A 27,828-nucleotide genomic window follows, 5' to 3' on the forward strand; every position below is an offset into this window, starting at 1 on the left:
TTCAACTACTGCCTTACAGTTCACAAATTCACAAACGGATATAACATCAGTAAATAATGCAGAGTTGTACTCGATGCATAAAAGTGCTGCACCACTTCTATAATGGTTTGCTCCATAGACTTTAGGTTTGCACAAAACGCGGTCTTCAAGGAGACGCTCTGGTATTTTGTCCCAAAAGCTGTGCCGTCATGTTACCGTAAGACGGAGTTAACTGTCGCAAACATTTAGTCCAGATTCAGAGGTCACAACAAACCACTCAGGTACAGTGTTTATCTTTTGTATACAATAATACATTTGTATTGCATGTTTTGTTGCTCTTTCACAATGGGGAGCAAAACCACCTTAACACATAATTAAGGTGTCGATGTGCCCTAGAATAAATGCTGCAATTGTATCTGTCCAGCGAGACAATGTGAGTTAGCTAGCTATCGTAATGCTAGCTGAGGAACCGCTGTCTACCTTCGCTCCACAGCGGTTTGACTACACTTTGAATTCATCAATATTTAGATTCATATTGTACGAATGATATTTAGATTGTTAAGATAACCTGCCATTGATAGGGTTACCTTAAGTCATTACTAATTACGTGTAACACCTGTGAGCTTTAGCAGGTTTAATGTCAGCAGGGCAGCGACCAGTTTCTTTGGTTATTAATTACAAAAGGTACACAAATAACAACATTTTCTCAATATGGCAAATTCTGCCAGGGTTTGATTAACAAGTGGTATGGATCCATGGTTTCAACGATACTAAAACAAATACATAGGTAAAAAAAGTAAAATGAATAACAACAGTTTTATTATATAACAAATCTCTGTGTGATCAATTTAACACTTTATTGTAATCGTCATGTACCATCCTAAGCAGTTTTGGAGCAATTGCCCGCCCAGGGATGATGTCACATAAAATGTATTTGAAAGTATAAAGAAGTTGTGTACCCTTACATTTTTATGTATATGCTTTTTGACACAGATGATTACATTTACATAGAAGCTGCAGCTTTGGCCAATATCAACTCTTGGCACTTTGATCACCAAAACAAGATTTTGATTACATGTCCGGAACCTTTTCCGCTAAACAAATTTGAATCAATTTCCAAGTTACATGTTTATTTCAAGACACAAACGGAAATAGAAACCAGAGAGTAAGCAGTCATCACTTGTACATCGGAGGAAATAATGTTTACGCCTGAATTAAAGAGACATTGTACAATATGGACATCATTGTATTATTGCAGGTTTTGTATTTTCACTTTGTTTAACTCTTAGGAAAATTGAATCTATTTTATTTTTACTCACAGCTGTACCTTCTCAAATTTAAACCAAAAATCATAATACGAGAGAGGTTATAATGTATATCCGTATATCTGTATCTGTTTTCAGAATGGGAGGTGACCACGGCCACAACAAGATGTCCATGCCAGACTGGCGACAGTGGAAGGTGGAGGGAACACCGCTGGAGTTCACAAAGCAGAGACTGGCAACCAGGGGCCTCAAGGATCCATGGGCACGGTCAGTATTTCTGCCTACATGAGATATCATTGATATTTAAGTAATTCTTATTCCTGACCCTGCTCCCTATCTTTCTTCCCTGTCGCTGCCACCTCTCACTCTGCAGAAACGAGGCTTGGAGATATGCAGGCGGTTTCGCTCGTGCTGTGACTCTTTCTGATGTGCTGCTCAGAGGATTCAAGTGGGGCTTTGCTGCCTTTACTGTTGCTCTGGCTGTCGAGTACGCCCTGTTCCCACCCAAGAAGGGCGGCCACTAATGCTCATCATTGTACCTCAATCCCAGAGTCTGAAGTCCTATAATATTTTCTGTTTATTAAAAGTTTTTGTGACCACACCATAGTTTCTCTTATTCTTCATACACCCTGTCACATCTTTAACTACAACCCACTTAACTTTGCATTCGTATTTTAACGACAATTATGTTTTTTTAATCATCCTTGATATACAGTGTTATTGCTGAGACAAAGGTACAAATGTAGCACCAGTTCAATCCAGCTTCCTCTTCCTGCTCAGTTTCCTGATGAATAATTTTAAGCATTTTACTGAGAGTATTACGAAAACCAGCACTACAGTAGCCAGTAGTGCTATTACATCCAGACAGAAGTACTGGAGCCAGTTGAGGTCATGGACAGCAGATCTGAGATGTTTTGCGCCTTTGTGCCGCATCACATATTCTGTCCAGTACACTGAAAGGTCGAGTGGGTCCACTGGACGGTCTTTATGGAGAGCTGACAGCTTCTGAATGTTCTCTTTATAGCTGGATATAAACAGATTGATGGCAAGAGTTTAAAAATACAACAATTTAAGTGAAATAGTAAAAAAAGCAGATTCCGAATCTTTCTACCTTGATCATCATCAGCAAAAAGATTTAAGGAACTTGCTTTTACTGAGATAGGTGACTTTCTGACCCCCTCACCTGGTGTTGTTGATGACCTCATTCAGTCCCTGAAGAAGGATTTCTGTAGTGATCATTGAAATATCCAAAACCACTCCGGCTTTTCTGCTTGCAAACCTCTCTGCGTTGTCAGGCTGGTCCCCCCCAATTGGCACCATCACCATGGGAACACCATGACACAGTCCCTCAAAGAGGCTGTGCGAGCCAGCATGAGTGATGAAGGCCCGAGCTCCAGAATGTGCTAACACACAAAATGCACAAACCTGTCAGATGCTACGGTATGTGTCCCCTCATCGAGTCAAGTGCTTTACATTTCAGGATGTGTTGCAGTGGATTTACAAACCTAGCAGGTCATTCTGAGGCACCCATTCCATCAACTTCACATTCTCTGGGACACTGTCAGGTACCTTCCCAGTGTACCTCCATATTACCTATCAATGGAAACTAAGTCTCATTTATTGCTTTTAGATTATTGCATTGATGTGTAATTCCAAATGGGTTTTCATGTATGTATATATATATATATTCCTGTACCTTCTGTGGAATCTGTCGGAAGGTTTCTAGGAAGACGGAGGTTGTCTCTTCTGGCATATCTGACACCATGGTGCCCAGAGTGAACACTACAAACCCATGTTCTCCTGACAACCAGGACTCCAAATCCTGCAAACAAACACGCGTGCACACACACACACACACACACACACACACACACAATTACACTAAGGTCTGGCATTCGTCTCTCTTTCTCTATCTATCTCTGTGTCTCCCTGGATTCAAAAAAGTGAAATAAAGTGAAGAGGAATTAAAGTAAATTCAAATGTGTAGTTTTTTTATTTTTTATCTTGTTTGAAATCAAAAAGACGCAGGCCTTACCTCAGGCAAAGGATTTCTCACGTTGCAGTTGATTCCGCCAACTAATACTACATTAGGCATGAGTGGGCGTGGGAACTCCAGTGTGAAGTCGGTTCTGTTTAAACACAGTATCCCAATATTTATCTGTATGTGATACCCAATGTTAGATGTGTTTTATTTCAGTGTGGTTTAGTGGCATGAAACAACAGCATTACATTCCCCCCCTTGTTTATTAGTGTATGAGTATATGCGTGTGTTAGTACTTTTACATAGAACAGTCTAAGTCAATGTGTATGCTTCTCCCAAATATCAATATATAACCTTTGCACATGTTACCTCAGCAGCCAGATAGCAGAGTCGGACAGCACTTCAGCTACACCCACCTCCTCTCCCAGAAACCGATAGGCCATTTGATCAAAGTACCAGAACATCAGTCGGCATAGCAGCGGCTCAAATAAAGCTACCTGTGGGTCAGAGGCATCACAGAGCAATAAACAAATGTACAAAGTACTTTAATGTAGTCATTCAGCCCGAGTTTAACTGTGTCATCTTGAGCTAAATTACTTTGAATGCTCAGTAAAGTAAAGGGAGTTAGACACTAAGGTTTTATTTTTGTCTTTATTGCCATACTGAATGGCATGGGGGGATTGATAGTGGTGCGTTACTCGAGGCATGGCGTTTTCAATGCAAATGTCAAAAAAATACCAGAATATTTCTGTAGTATTATGTGACAAATAGAGAAAGACTAAGGTATTCAAAGTAGATTGCTAAATAAATTGGGGAAGAGTTAATTTTAGAACATGGCCACCCTTCATGCATGTTCCTGTCCATGCACATCTGACTGTAAGTGCTTACCATAGTGTTGACAGTTCTCTCCTTGAAGCTCATTTTATCTGTGTATCTGGTTAAGAAGCGGGGCACATATGAAGGCGGGGAGGGGCAGCCTGCAGACTTCATATCCAAGGAACATGGAATTCCCCGCAGCAAATTTATAGTGGGGATACCTGCAAAAATTGTATATATGACTGGTGAAAAAATGTGCAGACATATAAGTAAGTAATCCAAGTATGTTGCAGAACTCACCTAATTTCCGAGCTATTAATGAGCCTGTGGGAATCATGGGGTCTGTAAGGATGGCATCAAAGTTCTGAAATGGTGCAAAGGATAAACAGAAGAAAGGGTTGAATCTGCAACAGTGTGCACTACTAAAGCACATTTACTGGCTCAGATTCAACAGAAGAGGGGAATCATCACAGGAACTTGAGTATTTCACATAAAGGACTGCAGATTCAAATTGTACAGTATGGTGTATTTACAATGTACTGATCCAGTAGTTTATAACCTTTTTGGATGTGACCCCTGAAAAAAATAGCATACAGTTGCGGCTCCTTGTCATGTTTCAGATGTGAATGCTCATTTCCCCACTAAACGTCTCTTGGTTTAATTTGAATAACAGTTTGAGGTCCATAAGGGGATAATGTCTCCTAAATGTACATTTCCTCCCCCATTAAACACGTGACTACTCAGATTTATCTTGTGGCCCTTTACAAATGTCCTGACCCCTAGGTTAGGAACCACTTGACTACAATACCTAACTGTATGTAAATTAGTTTAGTGCCCCTCAACCAGCTAGAAGAGTAAATACTTCTTAAATGTGGATGCATCAGTATTAACAGTCTAATCATGTCATACATAAAGATATGTCAGTAACAGGGGATATTTTTCTTTCTGCTTTTTTTTTACTTTTACATAAGTCAAGACTGTGAATACATCTTCTACCACTGTCCAAACTTTAATAGTTACAGATGATGTACAAAATGAGACACACTTTATATCCCATGCAGCAACAGACCCAAAAGATAGTTGAAGTGAAGTACACACAAATATCTCACTAATGTTATTCTCAAATTCTAAACAATGTCGACTTTTTCGCACCAGTGTGGCCGTTAAAATCAACCATAAACCCTTGATTTCTGAAGTTGTCGGACAAATTGTACAAACTATTTTCCCAGTAAAAGAAAGTGTAACTTGGAAACTAAAAGACCCAAAACCTATTCTCTGCGCATTTTATTTTTATTGGATTTTCCCTTCTGATGTCATGCTCAACCTCTGTATTTGCACTCACCTGCTGTGCCAGATGTGAGATCAGACTGTCATTGAACAGCAGGCTCTCTGCAGTGGTGTGGATATATCCTACAATTTCCTTTATTTGTGAGTACCGTGTCCTTATCTTCTCCGTGAAAGACTGTGCAGATTTTCTCATCACGTCCTTGTTTTTAGACATGACAATATCAATAACAGCCATGTCATAAGGAACAGGAAAGGTCACAGTGTCGTAGTGTTTTCCTGGACCCATGCGTATGCTGATCTCTGGAATCACCACGGTGACCCTGTGTCCACGGCGACCCATTTCTTGGGCAATTGCCTTCACTCCCACCCAGTGACTCCCATCCATGGGTACCACCAGCAAGTTGCCCAGGAAACCTGCAGAAGCAATGCCAGTTGGAGACAGTGTGTTGGCGGCTTCAGCCTCTCCTGCCTTCACCTTCCTCTCTGGCCTGGGGTTTTCTGCCACAGATCCCCTCGTCTTATCTACAGCTCCATTCACCTGCATATCCGTGTTTAGCAGCAGCAGCAGCAGCACAGACACTGCTGCTTTCCACATGGTTCTCATTCCTCTGTGTTAGCAACTCACTGAAACCAACACAGAGGTCAATATCAGGCAATGTAAGAAACCGCCCCTTTCTCTGTGCTTTGAATGCTTGTGTAAACCACTCCCACTGTGATTTTAAACAACCCACATAAAGGACCTGTCTGGTAGTACCAGCAAGCAGAGTCGTGTGTGTTCAATGTCCTCACTTTAACAAGAGTGACAATTACAGTCCTCAAGAGCTGGCAGTTGGAAGTAAATGATTTGGGGCTTTCAGTGAATTATTTACTCCGTAACTCAATTTATTGCTACCCATACATAAAACAAAGCACACAATCACAACCGACACTGCACCTGGGGGACTGGTGGAAAGTTTAGTGGAGGAAATGGCAGTGTTTTGTAGAAGAGTAGGGATTTCTGGCACCTACACATAGATGGGTTGGGTATATGATCATGTGGCTAAAGGTATATGATGAACATGATGAACTGATTTAAAAATACATTTGTTCTTTATACTGCAAGTGTTAATGAAGTTTGTATCTCTTTGAACAGCAGTGTTTTCCCAGACAGTGTTTGTACTGAAATAATCCCATTGTTCTCCAGTAAACGTGAATGTCCTTTAAAATTAATTCAAATGTCTTATCTCTACATGTGAAATTAATAATAATTCCATTGGTACAATATTAATAAACACAAGTAGTTACTTACAAACAAACAAAAAGTGACAAGAAAGTATATCAAGTAACCCACTGTACAGTTTACACCCCTTTGCCTGGAAAGACAATACCCCTTCTCACAAAAGGTGGCTTGCTTGAGACATGAAGCAGTTCCTGACACTCCTGTAAGTACATGCCGAAGTGTGTGAAGTCGGCTCCAACATCAACTCTGTCCTGTATTAGGGGTCCTGTGTCAAAATAAAATGTTCATTCTGCTACTCAGCAGTGGCATACGGTAGTCACGAAGGTCCCCAGTTCACAAAATGATGATAGACCCCAGTGCACACTATTACAAGTTATGAAGCACACATACACATACACACAGAGAAAAAAAAACACACACACACACACACGCATCCCATACACTATTATGAGAATATATTTACAAACAATGTGTTGGATTTTTCAGTCAAATTAGTTAAATGGGTCATTGTATCAGGAATAGCTTTCCCTGCACCAAGAGCCACAGGATTAATAGAGATCATTCATTTATTTTCCATTTATTTTCCCGCCAGTCTTCTGCTCAACACTCTAGCCCAGTAGGTGGCAGTTATGTCACTTCAAGCTGGTTTGCCAACCAATAAACACCAGAGAAGAAGAAGAAGTTCCGTTCCCTCTTCCGCCGCGCGCATCTTCAAAGTGTTATCCTCGAGCACAACAAACCGACCGACCAAGCCCGCGAGCTCAGTAAGTCACGAGCCAGTATGTTAACAAGTAAGCGCCTCGCTGTTTTGTAGCTGTGACGTTAGTTGCCGGTAAAATAGCTGTGAACATGTCACATCACCTAAACTGTGACCGATATGAGAAACAGTAAGTGTTACAGTCACAGTCAAGGCTTCAGTGAGGACACTCCCGGTGCTAATGTCGTCACTGGTAGACTTCACAGCTGTTTACGGTGTTTAAGTCTGATTAGCTTAGCTTGCTAAAATGCTAAAACATAGCTTAAGGACAGCAGTATTTAATGCGTTGTCGACATTTTCGAGTCGGCGTTGTAAGGAGGGCTGTCCATCTATGGGGAAAATAGTGCTTCAGCATAATACTTGCTGTCCTGGGCGAACAGGGCAAAACCCGATTTTAGTTATATGTTGTCAGCTGTTTGTACTGTAGATAACTGAGAGAAACAATATACACGACCATGTGATCAGAGAGTGAGGTGATCAGTGGGCCTGTAGCAGCCCACTGATCCTTTGTGCTTCTAGTCAAGTTCAGTTCAACACCTGCAGTGAAAGCAGCTGCTGTGATATAACCAACGATGTGAAAGGTTGTGTGTTACAAAAGAAGCACATCACAATGCCGAACAGATTGTAAAGCCCATGAGGCACATTTTTGATATGGGGTTATATTAATGAAATTGACTGGATGACTGAGACCAAGCCGGAACAGGAACAATTTCACATTTCTTTTATTGTCCTATATATTCTCTCCCTTCCACTGTTTAGATTGTCCATTAAAGTTGTTTGTTGTCTCTGTAGGCCATCGTCTGACTGCGAGTATGAGGCGGATGGCTTGGAGTCATTAATTCATTCATCTTCCATAAGAATTGAATATTATAGGTAAGCCCATAAGAGAACTTTCTGAAGCGTTCCCAGCCTGCGACCTCGGTTAAATTGTTAAATAAGATAAAGCTATGCAGCTCATAGATGACACACCAATCTATTACACCTGATTCAACAGTGGCTTTATCACCCACTGTTGCTCTCTGTTACAGGTCATTTGAGTATTATGTGAAGTGGAAATTACCTATGTATCCAAAAAGCTCCTCCAGACTACCAAAGGCTTCCAAGAAGAGACCCCAGAGAAGTCCCAGTCCAAATGAAGAAGTTATCAAGCGCAAGTTGAGGGGTAAGAGACAGAAGGCAGGACTGAGGGAGACTGAAGCAGATGACAACTTAGTCAATACAGATGAGAAGAAGGACCAGGACATCATCGACATCATCAACAGCACGCGTGATGCAAGGCGTGCCGCAGAGGAGGCTGAAGTTAAGTTTGTAGAGGTGACCGATGAAGGAGTCGACGACTCGGATGAAGACTGTGGCTCTGTTACCAGCAGCATAGCGTCTGGTCCCTCCGTCCTACATAACAGTGTCTCTCCCAAGAAACTGAGGCCTTCACAGGGCTTGTGCTCAGCCTGTAAGACTCTCTTCCAGAAGGCAAAAAAGATGAAGGCGCCAATTAAAAATAAACTCTTAGACAATGGTGAGTGCTCGCTCATTCCTTGTTCCAGCAACATGAACATGTAATGTGGGTCATTGCCATGTGAAAAATTAGTTCACAAAAAAAGACGCATGTATTTTGTAAAAAATCAGATGCAAAGCCACAACATCGTTATATTGAAGTTTCAGCACACACTTAGTACGAAAAGCACATTTTCTCCCTCCTGGCATGCTATCCAGCCATCCATTTCTCATGTACTGTATATGTCAAAGTAAAGTAAACTAGAGTCAAATTCCGTGTATGTGTACACATACTTGGCCTATTAAGCTGATTCTGATAAGAAGCATGTGGTTGTGCTGTCAGTATGAGTAATGAATACACTAACTTTTTAGGATTCTTTTCATTCTTTGTTATTTACCCCTTAAAGCAGAGGAAAATGTCTGTTTTTTCCTAAAGCCTGTGTTCTTACGAGTTTCACACTAGTATATTGTAACTGAGTAGCTTCCACAATCACACAGGTAACATTAATCAGTCACAGAGGGCCATTGCTGACTGTGATCCACCCAAACATATCTGCTCTTACTGTCAGTGTACATTGGTTCTTCAGATCCCAAGTCCCTTACATGTGACCAGTGGGTCCTGATCAAGAGCTGGAGACAGAGGAGGCTGCCTAATGCAAGAGGGTAAGGCCGCTCGTGTGTGTGTCGAGTGGTTACTGGCTTTATGGTAAACATGTAAATGCATATGCTGTCAGCTCATTATAACTGCACCTCTCTGTTTTGTCAGGAAGCTTTTGATCCATGTACAACTGGTTAAGAAAAGACTTGAGGTCAAGAATGGTGCAAAGCAATCTGCGCAGTGTGTGGGAGAATCATCAAAATGCTCCAGGCCGCACACTTTCCTTCAGAGGTAATTCATCTGTACACATAACACATTACCACAGAAAAAAGCAGTAAGTCTGTTCACATAAATGTGAAAATGAATGTGCTGCGTTTTTGTCTCAGGAACCTTAGACGACATGCCAGAGTGCCAGTAATAAAAGAGAGGAAGAAGAACAGGAGGAAGAGGACAAGAGATGGTTCTCAGGGTCGTCGCGTCGCTAAGCAGCAGCGTCTCGGCAGCAACAATCACGGCCATCACATCAGTGTTAGCCAGACCTGCTGCCACAGTGGAGCTCCTGGATTTGAGGGTCGTAGGGATCAAGAAGTCAACGATCAAGCAGACACAAATCTGACTCTTGAGTTGGATCCCTCCATGGTCTCCATGGAAACCACCAAGCCAAGGGAGGTCCCACCTGAGCAGAAAGCACCACAGAAGACAGGTGGATTCAAAGACTTGCTTGCCCAGTTGCGTGGCAACAGCAGCATGATCGTCAGAGAAACACGTTAGCAAGATAACTCCGACTTTTTTTTAAGCTACTTACATTATTTAGTAAAGTATTTAAGCTCTGATGTAGCGTTTATTAGAGATGTTTTTTGTTTAGCTGTCTATAATTCTGTTCTGAATAGTAGTCTGTAAGTACTGCTTACCTGGAGGCATATACATGAGTTTATTGGCAAAGCGCTGCTGCAGTTCCACGTACTTGCATGTTATTTATTTTTACCTGTTATCTGTTTTTACCGTATCACTGGATAGACAGATAGATAGACATTTCCATCAGAAGTAGATTCACATTGGACATGCTAATGCAATTCGGGGTTCGATTGTTGGGTGGCTTCACATTAGAAAAGTGACAAAATTCAGTATACCATGTTTTTGTAGTTCTTTTTTTGTGTGCTGTTGTCCCACAATGCAGTTTGATTTTCGACAGTGTACGGTTGCATAATTTCCTCTTAGTACACATTAGTATGGAATATCGATTTTTTTAAAAATGTATTTATTTTATAATAACTGCAAAATCTATAAAGATCATACTGTATATATTTAGTAAGTACTATGAATTAGGGACAAAGTGTTTCCCTGCTCTTTCTGTATGAATGAAAACCACTGTTTACCATTAATATTAAATAAATATTTCCTGGTGGCAATTTGTGGATAGTAGTCATGTTCTGTCAACATGGTAAACATGGGATTGGTTTGTTGGCTCGTGTTAGAGACATTCTGTAGAAGTCCACATGGTGGCGCCCCTCAATGACAGAAACAGCGCTCTGGTTGCAGTATATACAGTACCAGTCAAAAGTTTGGACATACCTTCTCATTCAATGGTTTTTCTTTCTTTCTTTTTTTTTTTTTCTTTCTATATTGTAGATTAATATTGAAGACATCCAAACTATGAAGGAACACATATGGAATTATGTGGTAAACAAACAAATGCTCAACAAACCAGAATATGTTTTATATTTTAGATTCTTCAAAGTAGTTGAATGAGAAGGTGTGTCCAAACTTTTGACTGGTGCTGTGAGCCTTGTGCTTTTCAGAGTGCCTTTTTTATACAGAGGACTTGTATGAAGAAAAAAGAGGTGTAATTAATAACTTTACACATTAATAACTAATTTAGTGTCCCATTGAGCATGCGCAGTAAACTAGGGATCTGCACCTGATACATCTAAATGGAATGCAGCCTTAAAGTAATATTTCGATGCACACCTGTGTGTTTCCTGTACTGAAAGCACAACATCTGTATTCCTCTTCCAAGAAGCAGGTTTACCGAGCTATTTAGATCGTTTTTATAAACCAGGAAGACTGAGGTCTTTTTACACAGCAATGTTATTTCTTCAAGATGTTTGTGCTGATACCAGTGAATGTTGAGGAAGGGTGGGGAAAATGGGCAAGAGATAAGGGACTAAGAGTTGGGTCTTGACACTTTGACAGCTTTTTTGGGGTGTGGGTGATGTTTACTTATGGGATTAATGTATCTGGAGAGGATGGGGATTTAAAGTCAGAACTGACCATGCCAAGCCATGAAATGTGTCTGCTGACCGACTCGCCATCACACACATGGTTGTGATTTTTTTATTTTCTTATAATCAATTAATATAGTAATTATGATGAAATTTAAGTGAACTTTTCAATTTCCATTTTACAATGTGTTTACTTCAAAGATGGGCAAGCAGTGTGCCAACAAATAAAAGTCATCAAGACTCCTGCAAACATGTAGCCGCTGGCCAATCAGAACTCCAGCTGTTGCTCTTTGCTGTGTTTACATCTTTAAATGGAAACAACCGGAATTGGAAACTGTAAATGCTCAAGCAGGAAGGAAATTAAATGTGAGATTTAACTTGAAGGACAGACTGATAAGTAAATAAAATAAAATGTTCATCCATTTAAAGACAGAATGACGAAATAGAAATCTGGTCAAATTGAATTCGTTTTTGTATTTTTTTTAAACTTTAAATTACATATTTATAGCATTTTAAATAATTATTTTAAAATAGTTTATTTTTTAAATTGATAAGTTATTATAGTCAACACTAAGTATATAGTTGGGAGACACATTAGAGTTGAAAAATTGTTGTTTTTTTGCTCTCCCAAACACACACTCATGGTTCATTGACAGAGAAAGATCAGAGGAAGTCTTACAACTCTTGCCAGAACACAGATGATAATCATCTCACATTTACTTGCACAATCCCACAATCCTTTTCTGTGTCTCCCTCTCATACATGTTGATGCACACATGCCTGCATGTGTCACATAAGACAGTGACGCCAGTATTACCACACTGACTCTCATGCTGCTTGTCGTAGATTTAACAGAGCATGGAGGTTTGAGAGACACTCACACACATACACACTTTGTCTGATTCCAATCAGCAGTCTCTCCTACTGCCAATAGGTCCTGATTATCTCAAACCAGAGGTCTCGGGGGCCAAAACAATTCAAGCAGTGCACACACACACACAGACACACACAACACCGTATCCTGTGATAGAACCACTATCAGCACCTGACACCTCGAAAACAGGAAAAAGGTTTCAGCAGGACCACAGATGTGTTGGTGTGTTTAGGGGAGGAGCATGAACGCAGCTATAAATCCACTGTAGACCGCAACTTCACTCCGTTGAGAAAGGAGTTGGACTGGCTCCGTCATGTCTTACTATGAGGTAAGGTTGTCAACGATGTTTAGTCAACTGGGGAGCTTTTATGTTAAATCTCAATCTGTGTTTAGGATCACTTGTTGCTTTTTCCTTTTCTTCCTGCCCTTAATCATCATCATCGTCATCTCTCCAGCATATCGTGTTCGACTACGACCTCAATGACACTGGCTCAGGTTCTGGTTCCGGTGACCTGGGGGGGGATCTGGAGGAGCCCTGTGACGTGACGCATGTGATGACGGCTAGCATTCAGCAGGTCTTCGTGCCTGTGGTCTACGCCCTCATCTTCACCCTGGGCATCACCGGAAACGGCCTAGTCGTCATAGTGCTGGGCTGCCAACGCAGGTGAGAGGATCGGTGGAGAGCTGGTGGTTGATCCGGTTAACCTCTTGATAAGAACCAATAAGAAATGGGCTTAGTGGTTTCCTCCCCTGTGTTCGTCTACAGGTCAAAGTGCAGCCTCACAGACCGGTATCGACTCCATCTCTCGGCTGCTGATCTCCTCTTTGTCCTGGCACTGCCGTTCTGGGCCGTGGACTCAGCCCTGGCTGACTGGCGCTTCGGAGCGGCCACCTGCGTCGGTGTTCATGTTATCTACACAGTCAACTTGTACGGCAGCGTGCTCATCCTGGCGTTCATCAGCCTGGACCGCTACCTGGCAGTGGTCCGAGCCACGGACACCAACACCGGTGGGCTGAGGCAGCTGCTGGCACACAGACTGGTTTATGTGGGTGAGTGTTGAAAGACTGGTTTGCTTTCTGTTGATGCTTTCTTTGTCGTTTTGCAACTCTCCTCTTCTTCTTTCTTACTCCCACTGTCCCTGACTCCTCTTTGTCTTCCTCTCTCCCTGCAGGTGCCTGGTTGCCTGCTGGCCTCCTGGCGGTGCCTGACTTGATATTTGCCCGGACTCAGGAAGGAGGCGAGGGGGCCACTCTGTGCCAGCGATTCTACCCAACAGACAACGCTCCTCTCTGGGTCGCAGTCTTCCAACTCCAGCTGGTCCTGGTGGGTCTGGTGATCCCAGGCCTGGTCCTCCTGGTGTGCTACTGCGTCATCGTCACCACGCTGACCCGAGGCCCGCTTGGGGGCCAGAGGCAGAAGCGGCGAGCGGTCAGGACTACCATCGCGTTGGTTCTCTGCTTCTTCGTGTGCTGGCTGCCTTACGGAGTGGGCATCTCTGTGGACGCTCTGCTGCGCCTGGAGGTCCTGCCCCGCGGCTGCAGCCTGGACGCCGTCCTGGGCGTGTGGCTGCCGGTTGCCGAGCCCATGGCATTTGCACACTGCTGCCTGAACCCGCTGCTGTACGCCTTCCTGGGGGCCGGGTTCAAGACTTCGGCCCGCAGAGCCCTCACTCTGAGCCGAGCCTCCAGTTTGAAGATTTTACCAAGGAGACGCCCGGGGGCCTCCACGACCACGGAGTCAGAGTCCTCCAGTTTACATTCCAGCTAGTGTTTGCTTGTGCTGTACATATGTGTGTTTACTGTGTGTGTGTGTGTGTGTATATATATATATATATATATATATATATATATATATATGTGTGTGTTTAAAGGACGATTTCAGAAAGTGTCCGAGAAAGTAAGGAGCAGTCTGCTGGCCCACGACTTGTCTTCTCCCTCACGGGGGGTGTTTCTCCTGTAAATACTGTTATTAGATTGGTTTTCAATGCTGCTGTGCTTGTTTTGTACTGTTGAAGATGTTTGTAATAAAATATGCAAAATACCTACATTTGTGATAATGTCTTCTCTTGTGAAATATGTTTCTTGCTTCCTGAGTGAAACTGTGAATTCCTGGCTTGTACTTAAACCGGTCAACCACAGCGAATGCCGCCCTCACCAAGTCTCCTTCTGAGTGGGTGGGATTGATATCATTAAGGCCCAAAGTACACAACCAGATTAGAGTCTAACAAGAAAGCTAATGAGATGGTAGATGACGCCATCTCAGCTTTAACACAGAAAACACATTGAAAAGGGACAGGAAAGATGGAATAGGAATAGTCTGAATTTAATCTATTTGGTCTCATACATGGTTTAAATGTCAGCTGACAGCTGCCAACAGTGTCCAAAGCTGCAAATTATGATTTTGTTTTATAAATAGTAGTGATTTTTCCTTTGTGTTTGTTCTGCTTGGGGCCAGAGATGGTTGTTAAAAGAAGTGGATTCTTTGGAAAAAAAGTGTCATTATTAGTTGGCACAGTGCTTGTCTCCCTTTGTATTGATTCATGATCACTGAAGTGCCTGCCATCTGAATCCACTGATCCGGAGCATGGACACAGTGGAGTTCATTTGAAAAATGAAACTGTGCTTTCTTTTGAATGCGTGTGATGTCCAGGTGTCTGAGTCACGCGTGTGTATGTTTGTCTGAGGACGTGTGTGGATGTGTTTGTGTCACTGTTTTTGGTGTGCAGATTTATGTTGATTATATAAACAGTTTGCTTCTTCAACGTGAGAAAGAAGGGAGCACGAACGGGTCAGGAGGTCAATTTTTTCCAAACTTAAACACACGCACACACACACACACACACACACACACACACACACACACACACACACACACACACACACACACACACACACACACACACACACACACACAAACACACAAACATTGCTTCCTACATACTTCCACTTGGAAGTGAAAGAAACAGAAGCTGGAAGTTTACTGTGTCCTGTTTCCTGGAGCAGTGAGGAGGATGATGAAGAGGAGAGTTGTGACGAAAAGGAAGAATACAGTAATTCAGCACCACAATGAAGGGTTGACTCTGTGGCATCACTGTAACTGTGTCCTGTCCTGCATCCTATGTCGCTCTATATATGCATACAAAATGTGTTTGGAATAATTTCATTCACAGTCAATGTAGAAAGAACCTTACCTTTTAATTTTTCATACATTTTGCCTTGTGTGTCCCTTATCACACACACACACACACACACACACACATACACAAACACGCACACAATTCTCTTCTATTCATAGTGTTCAAAACAGGAAAGACTTCCTGCAGCTCATTTTAGGAAAAACAAGCAGCTAAAACAATCAAACACCCGAGAAGCTCTGCACTCACCAACGCAGAGAGCTGCTATAGAATAAATCAGTTTTACAACATGCAGGACAGACACTGAAGGACTTCATGAAGGACCATGGTGATGTGCATGATACACATGCATCTGTAAAGTGTTAAAAGTCAGGATGTTGTTCGCTCTAATGAAGAACAAAACTATAATATGACCCAATAGATTACTTTTTTTTCTTTTAAAGTTTTGACGCTCTGTTATACGTATGTACACACCCTCAGTCTTGTCCTTCCTAATAGAAAACAGCCTGACAGAGCTGTTAGCACTGACGATTCCATATCAGCCATATTCAGAGAGGTGCTTTAAGCAGCTTCCTTATTAAATATGATGTTTCTGGAAAAAAAAGAAAACAAAATCAAGATGTTAGCAAGTTGCAACTTTCACTGAAATGTTACCGCTCATTTTACATTAGCCCGGAAGCATGTTTGTGCATTGAACCAAAGATACTTCATGAGTACTACAAGCATTAGCAACATGTATCCTTACTAGTGATGCTTAGACAGGCCTGTACCACTATTCACTTCATGCTCTTTTTAGGGGACTTTCGCCTTCAGTCTGGTTCTTACAGCAAGTAAAACACATGCTTAGCTTTATTTACTGACTTTGCCAGTCAGGAATATTATGGTTGCTCTATGGTTATTTTTTGTGTATAAGCACAACTGTTATGCTGCATTATTCTCAAGATGGGAGTCTGTCTATAAACGGGGTTATAAGCCCTGCTCTCTTCTCCCACTATTGATGTGAACACCCATAAACTTGATGCTTGCACTTAAACCTCAATCAATGTTTCATTTCAGGTCCAGTGTTCGGAGGTTTGCCATCAAAAACAATGAAAATGTGTCACCATGTGAATACAACTACACCAGGAAACAGCTCTTTTAAAATCATCTCTGCCCTCTTCTCTCTCATATCCTGCTGCTCTTGAAACTGTTCGTTCCCATAGTTTTGTTTTTCACCTGCTGTTTCCACAAATCTGACACCATCAAAGTTTTCATGTCTGTGAGCTCGCCTGTTCGGTGACTGCTGCATGATTACACCAGAATACATGACAAGGTGTTACTACAGACTGGTTTTGATCTATACCTCTGGATGTGCGCATTTCTAGTAGCAGCAGTAATGGTACTACTAGTTTACACTACACTTGTCCGGAATACGTTTTACCTGATATTAATTTATGACGTACTTTATATACTGCTTATATACATCTTTTCTACTACATTGCAGAGTCAAATATTATATAAAACACACTTTTCACCAACTTCTACGGCATTGATGCTCTTGTGGTGCATGTTTGAGAGTGTCAGGGTTTTATTATGTGTGTGTGTTTGTGTTAGTGTGTGTCTGTGTGCGTACGTGCGTGCGTGCATACAGATGGTCGGGTTCCCTCATATTCAGACAAGCTGAGTTTCCTGCTGTTGAACAATCGTGGGAAAACCAGAGGTCAAGACAAAAGGAGAAATAAAGAGGGAGAGAAAGACTGGGTTGCATCCAAATGGCCTGCAATAACTTCCTGCTTTGTTCCTGGTGGATTAATACAATGTGACAGGTGAAACCAATAGCCTGCCGGGAGTGTTTCTATTGACCCCAGCAGGTGGAGGCGTGAGAATGATGTGGGAGCAGAAATAGACATTAATGGGTTTGGAAATAAGTGTACGTAGGTCACAGATGGTCCAGGGACTAAACCCTGCACACTGACTGCAGACTGTTTTTGTCTGCACTCATTTATTGCATAATTTATTAAGTATTAACATGGGGAGGGGGGCATGCTAATACTTAATAAATAATGCACAAACATTTTTAAGTGTTTAACTATGTGCTTTTCAACAATTATAACTCCTTTTTGGAAGCATCGATAGAGAAGATCAAAACTCAAGTCAAGTCAATAAAGTCAAAACTTGCACGATATACATCCAAACAACAAACAGGCCCTAGTACATTGGAACACACTGAGCAAACTGACAGCAGATACATTGACTGTGCTTCAGGAAGGGAGCAGTTATAATACTTTCTGTTACCAAAGTAGATATATCATATTTTGACTTTTGGAGTTCATTGTAATCAACATGAACCCAAGGCCACCGCAGCTACTGTTCTCTACTGATCAAACAACCGTCAGTGAAAGTCCAGCCGTTAAGAGTGTCCATCTGGAAGATGCACTTCCCTCACCGGCTTCCCACCACACCAACGCTGTCAATGGTTGACCAATATTTGTTTACCTGGACCACCTTGGTGTCCATAATTTAAGCATTTTTATTGTCTTAAGTAACTGCGCCTTTAGTGTAGTCTGGACTGGTAAAAGTGTGTACTCCAAACCAAGAAATAGAATATTTTATTACTATGCTCCTCACTGTTGACAACCACTTTGCTTCCTTAAAACAAACTCAAAGTGTGATGAGGGCCCAGATTGTGTACACAGTATAGAATCCACCAAGGCAAAAATACACACAACAACACACATATATATTCAGTAACATGAGAGTTAAGAATTCCAACATTACATTCAGTTTTGATATAAAATTAATTTAATGATAACATCAGTGAGTATCATGAAATGTTTACTGCGCTCTTGCAGTCACTGTGAGAAAATACAGACAAACATTTCATGGTGGAACTAACATAGATTTTACACAGATGTTTATATTGATGAAAGTTTTTTGGATGGGAAGTATTAGGATAATAATGTTTCTTCATTCAGTTGCCTGGTGATGATTTCATTTTTAATTATGAGTGTTCACCGCCCTCTGGTGGTCACAGCGAGGAACTTACACTACATTCAATTTGTGGCTGACCCACATACTGATGATGTTACTGTTATTGTATCTGATAATCACATGAAGGATTTTTACATGTTGATAAAATAATATAGACATTAACCCTGTGTTAACAATGACACTGTGTTATTATTCTCTCCATCGGCCATTATGATAGCAGTAGTGCATAAAAGGTGCAGTATATAATTATGGAATGTATTATTAGGAATACAGAAAGTTATCTGGCAATTTGAGTTGACATTGATAATTCACTCTGCATTTTGTGCAGTATTTTGCAACAGTGAACAGGAAACATTTAAATTGAAGCTTTGACCTTGTCTGTATTGTGTCTTCCTGAAGTCCAATTAATACAATGCACAACTGTACAATAAAGACAAGCTCAATGACAAAGACAAACATATTTCAAAAACATATTTTTTCTTCTTCTTCACCATTTTTCCCCACCTGAACTTTATCGGCTTGGAGACGGAAGCGTGTCGCAGAAGGACTTTGCGTCATTTGACATCTTCACTCCTGATTGGCTAACAGACGGAGAACATTTTCAAAGTGTCGCCGATTGGTCGAAAGTGGCGCGCCAAAGATCACGTGTCTCACTTTTCGCGCGAAACTGCAGCTCAGTTGTCTGGACCGTAACGTGCTGTCTGTGTCTGTCCGGAGTGGAGCAGTACGGCTCTGTGTTTTGTACACCCTTTTTTGAAACTTCTATTCCAGTTTGACGGTGTTTCAGCATGGATGTTGCCACAGCAACCGCGGAGCATGCCGGGGAGATGGTGAAAGACGAGTTGGCTGAAAAATGTCAGAAGTTATTCCAGGCTTTCTTGGAGGAGTGAGTCAGTTTTCACTGTATTGTTGTCGGCCGCGAAACTGGCTGTGCACGAGTCGATCGCATCATGCATTCTTTTTAAATATAATTATGGAGGATCTAATGATGTGTGGATCGACTGTTGGTCATTTTATTATATTCAATTATCTTCTCGCTGCCTGTATCCGTGTGCAGGTTCCAGACCGGGGATGGGGAGGTGAAGTATGTCCGGGAGGCCGAGGAGCTGATCAGGCCCGAGAGGAACACCCTGCTGGTGAGCTTCACGGACCTGGAGGGCTTCAACCAGGAGCTGGCTACCACCATCCAGGAGGAGTACTACAGGTGAACTAACCTCTGAAACCCCAGACCATGAACCCGTTTGTTGCCCTGCAGCCTCAGCTCGAGTTCTTATCACGACGCTGTAGTGTTTGTGACACTTTCACTGTAAATTTGGTCTCACACACAAGATACTGATGAAGGCTTCTGTTTTCAGAGTTTACCCCTTCCTCTGTCGGGCAGTGCGCAACTTTGCTCGTGATCATGGGAATGTTCCTCTCAACAAAGAGTTCTACGTGGCCCTCGAGGATCTGCCCACCAGACACAAGTAAGACACTTACCCACATCAGTTGGTTGTTGTTTTTTTCATTTCATTTCAGGTTGCTTTGTTGGCATATTATACTGTAAATCCTCATTGTCTGGTAGCTTCCACATAAATGGATTCATCTGTTCGGTTAGCAAAGCTAGAGCAATATATCAACCCTTATCCTGTGTGCAATTTAGGATCCGTGAGCTGTCATCTATGCGTATTGGCACCCTGGTGAGGATCAGTGGTCAGGTGGTGAGGACACACCCAGTACACCCTGAGCTGGTAAGATGTTCTGCAATCAACACATGCACTAAAATAATAATTAGGGGTGTTTGGTAGCACCCAGAGATGCTCCACGCTTAGAAAACAAACTGAAGCTGTGGTATGAAATATAGAATTGTTGAGCACGTTTGTTATAGCGTTGTCTTTACAATTACTTTTGCAGGTGAGCGGCACCTTCCTGTGCATGGACTGCCAGGCGCTGATCAAAGACGTCCCACAGCAGTTCAAATACTCCCCACCGACCATCTGCAGAAACCCAGTATGCAACAACCGCTCCCGCTTCCACCTCGACACACACAAATCCAAGTTCATCGACTTCCAGAAGGTAACTATGAGCGAGAGTGTGTGTACCTGTACGTTGATGACAACGAGAGGTTCCTGAGTCTAACTCTGTGTGGGTTTTGTTTTTTTAAGGTGCGTATCCAGGAGACGCAGGCGGAGCTGCCTCGTGGTTCGATCCCGCGCTCCCTGGAGGTCGTCCTGAGGGCCGAGGCCGTGGAGATGGCTCAGGCCGGAGACCGCTGTGACTTCACCGGGACCCTCATTGTCGTGCCGGACGTCTCTCAGCTCAGCACTCCCGGTATGATTTTTGAACACATGCTTTCAGCCTTCAAGTCACAGATAGTCACATAGTCTGAAAGCAGGGAAACAAATCCATGAACAAATCTTACTTGTTTTTATTATTCGACACCTCATGACTGTCTGTATGGGCGTCCCGTGTACAGGTGTGCGAGCAGAGACCAGCAGCCGCACAGCTGGAGGTCCCCAGGGCTTTGACGCCGAGGGCTTGAGAGGACTGAAAGCTCTGGGAGTCAGAGAGCTCTCCTACAGACTGGCCTTCCTGGCCTGCTACGTGGCCCCGACCAACCCACGAGTAAGAGACGCACGCAAGATAACAACGAATGCATTTCCATAGCAACAGCACCTTTTAGCTTTGTTCTAACACAGACATGCAAATAGAGCTCAATACTCGACTGGTGTTCAAAAAGTGTGTTTTCTCTTGTTGCAGTTTGGTGGAAAGGAGCTGCGGGATGAGGAGCAGACGGCAGAAAGCATCAAGAGCCAGATGACAGAAAAGGAGTGGGAGAAAGTGTTCGAGATGAGCCAAGACAAGAACTTGTACCACAACCTGTGCACCAGCCTCTTCCCCACCATCCACGGTCAGTGCTCCACCTGCTGTTAGAGCATTTTCTTTATCCATGGAAAGCCTTGTTGAAGGGTGTTACAGCTGTGGATCTTCAGTTAAATGGGGGCGGTGCTTTGCAGGCAATGACGAGGTGAAGCGAGGCATCCTGCTGATGCTGTTTGGGGGCGTTGCCAAAACCACCATGGAGGGAATCTCGCTGAGAGGAGACGTCAACGTCTGCATCGTCGGAGACCCCAGTACTGCCAAGAGCCAGTTCCTCAAGTATGTGACAATAACATAGCTAAATTACCAGTAACTTATTGGACAATGTAATCTGTCAATTGTAGGACTTTAAGTAGTGACTCTGTGCACAGATCCGTCAGTCTGATTGGCAATTTAAATGTCTGTGTGTGTGTGTGCAGGCATGTGGAGGAGTTCAGTCCCAGAGCAGTGTACACTAGCGGTAAGGCCAGCACCGCTGCAGGTCTGACGGCAGCCGTGGTCAGAGACGAGGAGTCCCAGGAGTTTGTCATCGAGGCCGGAGCTCTGATGCTGGCTGACAACGTGAGTGTTACAAGTCATAAAACCAGAGAAAGACATGAAGTGTTTTCAGTGGTGTTAATGACTAATGACTCCTACCAGGGCGTGTGCTGCATTGATGAGTTCGACAAAATGGACCTCAAGGACCAGGTGGCCATTCATGAAGCCATGGAACAGCAGACCATCAGCATCACCAAGGCTGGCGTCAAGGTAATGCAGTGGAAGTAAACTGAACGTTTGAATAATACCTTCACAGTTATCGCCTAAAGATCATTAAGTTTTGGTCTACTGAACTTTTTCGGAGAGTTTTCTTTACTCAGTTGTGGTAACGGATAGAAAGGAGGATCCAAAAACCTTTTTTTTAATACATTTTACACCATTTTTGGTCGAGAGGAAAATAAAATCCGAAACAACTAAATCAGTTTCCAACTTGCTTTCAAGATGCACAATAAGCCAAAGAGAAAAGGAGGCCTTTCAGTCGTCTCTGCAGTAGAATAACCGCACTTTGCCTCCGTCTCCTCCAGGCCACCCTGAATGCTCGCACCTCCATCCTGGCTGCCGCCAACCCTGTCGGGGGTCGCTACGACCGCGGCAAGAGTCTGAAGCAGAATGTCAACCTGACCGCCCCCATCATGAGTCGCTTCGACCTCTTCTTCATCCTGGTGGACGACTGTAATGAGGTACACATATACATAGACATGCATTTTTATTTCAACTTTTTAGAATGTGTCCGCATTATGTTGACCCCTCCTTTGTTGTATTTTTATTTAGATTGTTTACTTCTGGCATCCTCTGATCTGATGCATTAACAATCAATTAGCGTTTTTATCTGATCTGATCTAATGCTGCATATTGATCGGTGTGTATTCCAGGTGACGGACTACGCCATCGCCAGACGCATCGTGGACCTGCACTCTCGCGGAGAGGAATCTGTGGACAGACTGTACTCTCTGGACGAGATCCGCAGATACCTGCTCTTTGCAAGGCAGTTCAAACCTAAGGTGTGTGTGTCTGCCTGCACAGATTTTGTGTGTGTGTGTGTGTGTGTGTGTGTGTGTGTGTGTGTGTGTGTGTGTGTGTGTGTGTGTGTGTGTGTGTGTGTGTGTGTGTGTGTGTGCATGTTTACATCAGGTCAACCATTTGTACATCCGTGATCCGTATTAACTATTGCATATTCCACGCGTTTGTCTATAGATCTCAAGCGAGTCCGAAGAGTTCATTGTTGAGCAGTACAAGCGTCTCCGCCAGCGTGACGGCTCCGGAGGTGTCACCAAGTCCGCCTGGAGAATAACGGTGCGACAGCTGGAGAGCATGATCCGCCTCTCGGAGGGCATGGCGCGCATGCACTGCTGTGACGAGGTGAGCACCTACCAACAATGAGCTGTTTAGCAAAGCACAAAAGGTGTTTTTTTGCAAACAAAACGGGGTTTTGCACAGATGGTAAACATAATAAAATATACAAAAGAGTTTATAAAACTTGAGAACTGCAGCACTGGCTAAAATAATCTGGCACATCGTAAAATGACCTTATACATTGCATTTAAAACGTTATTAAACCACATTATGTAATATGCTCCTAATATAAATATTTAACAACCCCAACACTTTTCTTAAAAAATGCAACGTTTTTAATTGACTGTGAAATATTTTTTTTATTGTAACTACTCATAAGCATTTTAAATGTTACAGGATGTTGAGCTTTCCTTTTTCTCTTTGTCTTCAGGTTCAGCCCAAACACGTGAAGGAAGCGTTCCGTCTTCTGAACAAATCCATCATCAGAGTGGAGACGCCCGACATTAACCTGGAGCAGGACGAAGAACTGGAGGACGAGGAGCAGCAGGAGGATGGTACACAAACACATTCACGCTCTCTTAGAACCTTCACATGCACATGCAGAGACATGACATACCTATGCTAGACCTGTAGTTTGTGACCGGGTTGAAATATGATCCATGTTTTATCCAGATTTGATCTAATACAAACTTTACCATTGCAGGAAACGCTGTCCCTAATGGAGTAAACGGTGTGGATGGTGTTAACGGGCCTGCCAATGGCATAAACGGACATGTGAACGGACATGCGGAGTCTGCCGTCCAGCCCAAACCCGCACTTCGCCTGTCCTTCCCCGAGTACAGACGCATCTCAAACTTGCTTGTCCTGCATTTGCGCCGGGCCGAGGAAGGTAAGAGACGCCTCTCTTCATACTGCTGAAAAGAATTGCCCAATTTTTCATACTTGTTTTTGTCTTTTCTTTTTGGTAATCAGTCCTAACATTTCCCCCGTTGTATGTGTTGCAGCTGAGGAAGAGGAGGCGCTGAAGAAAAGTGCGGTGGTCAACTGGTATTTGAAGGAGATTGAGTCAGAGATCGACTCAGAGGAGGAGCTCGTCAATAGGAAGGGTCTGATAGAGAAGGTCCTCCACAGGCTGGTGCACTATGTGAGTCCACCCGCTCTAAAAATACAACCGGATTTTCAAACTAACCGTCATTTTATGGCCGCATAACTTAACCATACGCGTCTGCTTCCCCCAGGATCACATCCTCATCGAGCTGTCTCGGGCGGGGCTGAAGGGCTCAGAATCTGCGAGCGCAGAAGAAGAAGCTGTTCTGGTCGTCAACCCCAACTACATGCTGGAAGATTAAACTCTTCGGGCTTCCATGATTGTTGATATTAAACCTCAACAATGAAGTTGATGTTCAAGTTGTTTTTGAATGCTCATATGTAATGCATACATAATGGTAGCATTGGAGATGGTATTTGACTTGTTTTGTACTGTACAGAAGATTTGTGGCTCTTTAAGATTAAAAAAAAAAAAAAAAAAAAAAAAAGTTTTAGTCAACCTGACTTGTAAATATGCAGCTCTCTTCCTCCAGTTGTTTGCTGAATTGTGTACACATAATTGTATATTTGAAGCATACATTTAGGCTTACTGTCCTCCATGGTTTCAAGTTGTATTGTATGTCTTTTTGTAAAAATATGACCTGAAGTGAATGTTAAAAGTTTGATAAATAAAATGTTGAAATAAACACAAAATCCTTTTATCGCCATTTTCATTGAAGCGCTACATCGATGCCGTCCACTAGAGGGCAGCAGTCAGACATAATAGAAAAGCCACTGCGCATGCCCAATCAACATTATTCAACAAACATGGCGGCATCCTACGTGACAGCAGTCAGGACAGCACTGAAAGGTAAATACGAAAGTATTAACATAACAAGTCTTGTAAAAAGTAAGCCTCAAGATGCCGTTACAATAAACATCCAAGCTATCTCTGGCCGAGTCATTATTGTAAATAACGTCATGTGGCGTAATTTAAATGGTCTTGAACAACACAGGTGTGTTTTCCTTGTTTATACACGTTATGACCAGACTGAACCTTCACATTAACCTCGCCGTAGAGGTGACAGAAGTCATATCGTTTAAACATTAAAGCCTTTATTTCTTTAAGGTGTACACCTGGTTCCCGGCCGGTGGCTCCTCACGCAGAGGTTCAGAGCCCCGGCAGTGAGTCAGTGTTTGCGGCTACATGTCGCCCCTGCTGCCGCCCTGTGCAGCTCGAGGACAGATCCACAGAGGAGCACACCCGGCACCAACACGGACAACAGGAGAGCCGAGGAGGAGGAGGAAGAGGAGGATGAGGGTCCTGAATACATCCCCAAGAAAAGGGCGAAGAACCCCATGATGGTGATCGGCTATGCCTGGTGAGTCTCTTCTCTTCATTCTGTGTACAACCCTAGAGTTACACAATATATTCAAAAAGGATTTGTAGACGTGCAATGGGCATAAACACCTCTAAACCACACCTGTAGTAATGTACTGTACCTTGATATATCTTAAAATGTAGCAGATTGACAGCAGTAACACTATGCAGATAGTAGTTTGAGCAGCTGATATAGTAAACAAAGCTGTAGTATCATTGGCAGCAACACTAGTAGGAGTAAATATGTTTGTTTTAATTGTAGTTATATATTGTGTGATTCACAAACTCAAGTTTATATCCAACATGAACTTTTGATACAAGTTGTAGGGAGTAAACAATAGCCAGACAATTGCATAATTTCTTGCTCATAATAAAACAATGAAAACAAAGAACTTTGTGTCCTGTCACCAGTCCACAAAAAAGAATCCCTTCTTTAAACACAACTCTAGTCATCAGACACGGTAGACATTTTGCTATAAAATATATCCAATAAAACATTATAAAATGAGCAACAAACATGGAAATGGACTTCATCGTCATCCACCTAAATCTAAATGTACCTGACATAGATAACTTTTGAGTCTTGGTTTAATTCTGCTTGACACTAGGCTCTACACTTTAGTTGCTATTTCATGAGACAATATTTTTATGATTTATGTTTGTACCAAACATCCATAGACCATTTTCCCTTATAAAAATGGTGCAATTTGCTGTTTTAGTTCATTAGCAAAAACCCTGGCCTGTGTGTCAGATGTACCAAATTATGCAGTTTACCGTTCAGATTATTTTTGGCTGCTTCTGTCTGAATTCAGAATTCAGAAGTCATGTAGAATTACAACGGTCGAAAGTGACGCTCTAGCCAGATTAAACACACTATTGCAGATTCATTTGGTACAACAAAAATCTCACCTTCACGAAGATAATACAATCTGCATTATAATCTCTACACTCATTCACAAAAAGAGAGTGAGCAAATATTAGAATAGCCTCCCAGTTTAATTCAAATATTCAAAAATGACCATAAAGTTGATCAACTTCTCTTTCATGAAAGTAGGATTTATTGCAGGACTGTTGCATTGGAGTGCATTAGCGTTTTTTTATAGCTAGGTTTACATAATTAACTTGAAAAAAGGTGCATATGTTCAAAGTGACATTATGTCGCCTAAAAAAGGATAGACTGATTTTGATCACAAGTGAAACGTTAACACTGTAGATTCAAACCTGTTAGAATGAGCATTCCATGGTTTGTGTTGCCCACTAAGTAAAATAATCTATATATAATAATCAATCTCCCTCCCCTAGGATGATAGGCCTCCCCACAGGTATCATTGGCTTCATCCTGGCCAAGAGAGAAGTGGACAAGAACCGACTGAAGCAGCTGAAGGTTCGACAGAGGATGAACAAGTCAAATGAGGGAGAATATGAAGGGAGTCGCTACCACCATCGTGCAAAGGATTTCAAACTGGACCAATGATGTAATTGAATGTCATCACTGGGACGGGACTCCACTGAACTAAAGCCCAAAGACTGATTACAGAAGAGATGTCAACTTTATGAGCTTGAGTTTAAAACATCCAAAACCTCTTAGGACTATTTTTTCTTGAGGCAAATGCATGAAATCTGTGAAGGAGAGTGTTTGAGACTGAGCCTTTAATCAGAACAGATTTCTTCTTGATCATGAACTAAGATGGAATATCCTGTTAAAGTTGTCCATAGAATTTGGAGAAAAATCACATATTATTAGTCTTGATGCTGATGTTCTCTAAATATGATAAAGGAAATAAATGTATATTTATAAATTTGTGAATACATAAACAATAATCATCACTGGTACAAATGCATACAAACCACATCAAAACTCACAAGTACAAACGTTATGATATGAAAAGGCAAACAAAATGTCCTCATCATAGATATCTATATTTACAAAATACCCCAACATCTGTGCTGCACATATAAAATGTGTTACTTAGTTGTTTTGAGTCAAGGGTTGTATGTAACTTGGATCCATACTTTGGATGAATATGACTCATAGTATAGAATGTCATAAAGTAGTCATACAAATATAGTAGATTATGAAATAAACAGGTCAGTTTGTATTTTATTCAATTGTAATGAAAATTCATCGCATAGTAT

The 27,828-nt window shown here is 42.2% G+C and overlaps 6 protein-coding genes across 8 annotated transcripts; 5 read left to right on the forward strand and 1 right to left on the reverse strand.

Annotated features, from left to right (window-relative positions):
* The first annotated feature begins 152 nt into the window (after positions 1-152).
* Positions 153-1,845, forward strand: ndufb3 (NADH:ubiquinone oxidoreductase subunit B3). 2 transcript variants are annotated; one of them, XM_054625120.1, is made up of 3 exons: positions 153-260; positions 1,383-1,511; positions 1,618-1,845. In XM_054625120.1, the coding sequence occupies exons 2-3, from the start codon at positions 1,384-1,386 to the stop codon at positions 1,766-1,768; spliced, it is 279 nt and encodes a 92-aa protein (XP_054481095.1). In that variant the 5' UTR covers positions 153-260; position 1,383; the 3' UTR covers positions 1,769-1,845. The 2 variants fall into 2 exon arrangements, with proteins under 2 accessions (XP_054481095.1, XP_054481094.1); XM_054625119.1 differs by lacking the exon at positions 153-260 and having other exon boundaries at positions 808-1,511.
* A 96-nt stretch (positions 1,846-1,941) lies between these two features.
* LOC129112942 (UDP-glucuronosyltransferase 1A1-like) lies at positions 1,942-5,967 on the reverse strand. Its single transcript, XM_054625117.1, has 9 exons — positions 5,384-5,967; positions 4,342-4,405; positions 4,114-4,262; positions 3,595-3,722; positions 3,280-3,373; positions 2,941-3,066; positions 2,750-2,837; positions 2,428-2,647; positions 1,942-2,268 (listed from the first exon to the last, which is right to left on the reverse strand). Exons 1-9 carry the CDS (start codon positions 5,930-5,932, stop codon positions 1,998-2,000), a joined length of 1,689 nt encoding a protein of 562 aa, XP_054481092.1. The 5' UTR covers positions 5,933-5,967; the 3' UTR covers positions 1,942-1,997.
* A 1,304-nt stretch (positions 5,968-7,271) lies between these two features.
* On the forward strand, positions 7,272-10,757 carry si:ch211-227n13.3 (uncharacterized). Of its 2 annotated transcripts, none has more exons than XM_054596520.1 (6): positions 7,272-7,338; positions 8,097-8,177; positions 8,333-8,820; positions 9,386-9,461; positions 9,565-9,687; positions 9,783-10,757. In XM_054596520.1, exons 3-6 carry the CDS (start codon positions 8,367-8,369, stop codon positions 10,165-10,167), a joined length of 1,038 nt encoding a protein of 345 aa, XP_054452495.1. In that variant the 5' UTR covers positions 7,272-7,338; positions 8,097-8,177; positions 8,333-8,366; the 3' UTR covers positions 10,168-10,757. The 2 variants fall into 2 exon arrangements, with proteins under 2 accessions (XP_054452495.1, XP_054452494.1); XM_054596519.1 differs by lacking the exon at positions 7,272-7,338 and adding an exon at positions 7,365-7,434.
* A 2,030-nt stretch (positions 10,758-12,787) lies between these two features.
* LOC129088873 (C-X-C chemokine receptor type 4-like) lies at positions 12,788-14,260 on the forward strand. Its single transcript, XM_054596127.1, has 4 exons — positions 12,788-12,820; positions 12,948-13,156; positions 13,259-13,542; positions 13,665-14,260. Exons 1-4 carry the CDS (start codon positions 12,806-12,808, stop codon positions 14,258-14,260), a joined length of 1,104 nt encoding a protein of 367 aa, XP_054452102.1. The 5' UTR covers positions 12,788-12,805.
* Positions 14,261-19,235: 4,975 nt separating this feature from the next.
* mcm6 (minichromosome maintenance complex component 6) lies at positions 19,236-25,025 on the forward strand. The gene is made up of 18 exons (XM_054596085.1): positions 19,236-19,482; positions 19,654-19,800; positions 19,952-20,062; positions 20,239-20,326; positions 20,490-20,651; positions 20,741-20,906; positions 21,052-21,200; positions 21,336-21,486; positions 21,593-21,734; positions 21,875-22,016; positions 22,095-22,202; positions 22,517-22,672; positions 22,865-22,993; positions 23,187-23,351; positions 23,716-23,839; positions 23,989-24,174; positions 24,290-24,429; positions 24,524-25,025. The coding sequence occupies exons 1-18, from the start codon at positions 19,385-19,387 to the stop codon at positions 24,632-24,634; spliced, it is 2,475 nt and encodes an 824-aa protein (XP_054452060.1). The 5' UTR covers positions 19,236-19,384; the 3' UTR covers positions 24,635-25,025.
* A 77-nt stretch (positions 25,026-25,102) lies between these two features.
* Positions 25,103-27,804, forward strand: si:ch73-71c20.5 (DUF4748 domain-containing protein). The gene is made up of 3 exons (XM_054596588.1): positions 25,103-25,182; positions 25,441-25,693; positions 26,995-27,804. Exons 1-3 carry the CDS (start codon positions 25,113-25,115, stop codon positions 27,164-27,166), a joined length of 495 nt encoding a protein of 164 aa, XP_054452563.1. The 5' UTR covers positions 25,103-25,112; the 3' UTR covers positions 27,167-27,804.
* Positions 27,805-27,828: the final 24 nt, after the last annotated feature.

The sequence above is a fragment of the Anoplopoma fimbria genome, chromosome 3 (genome assembly GCF_027596085.1).
Source record: "Anoplopoma fimbria isolate UVic2021 breed Golden Eagle Sablefish chromosome 3, Afim_UVic_2022, whole genome shotgun sequence".
Taxonomy (NCBI): Eukaryota; Metazoa; Chordata; class Actinopteri; order Perciformes; family Anoplopomatidae; genus Anoplopoma; species Anoplopoma fimbria.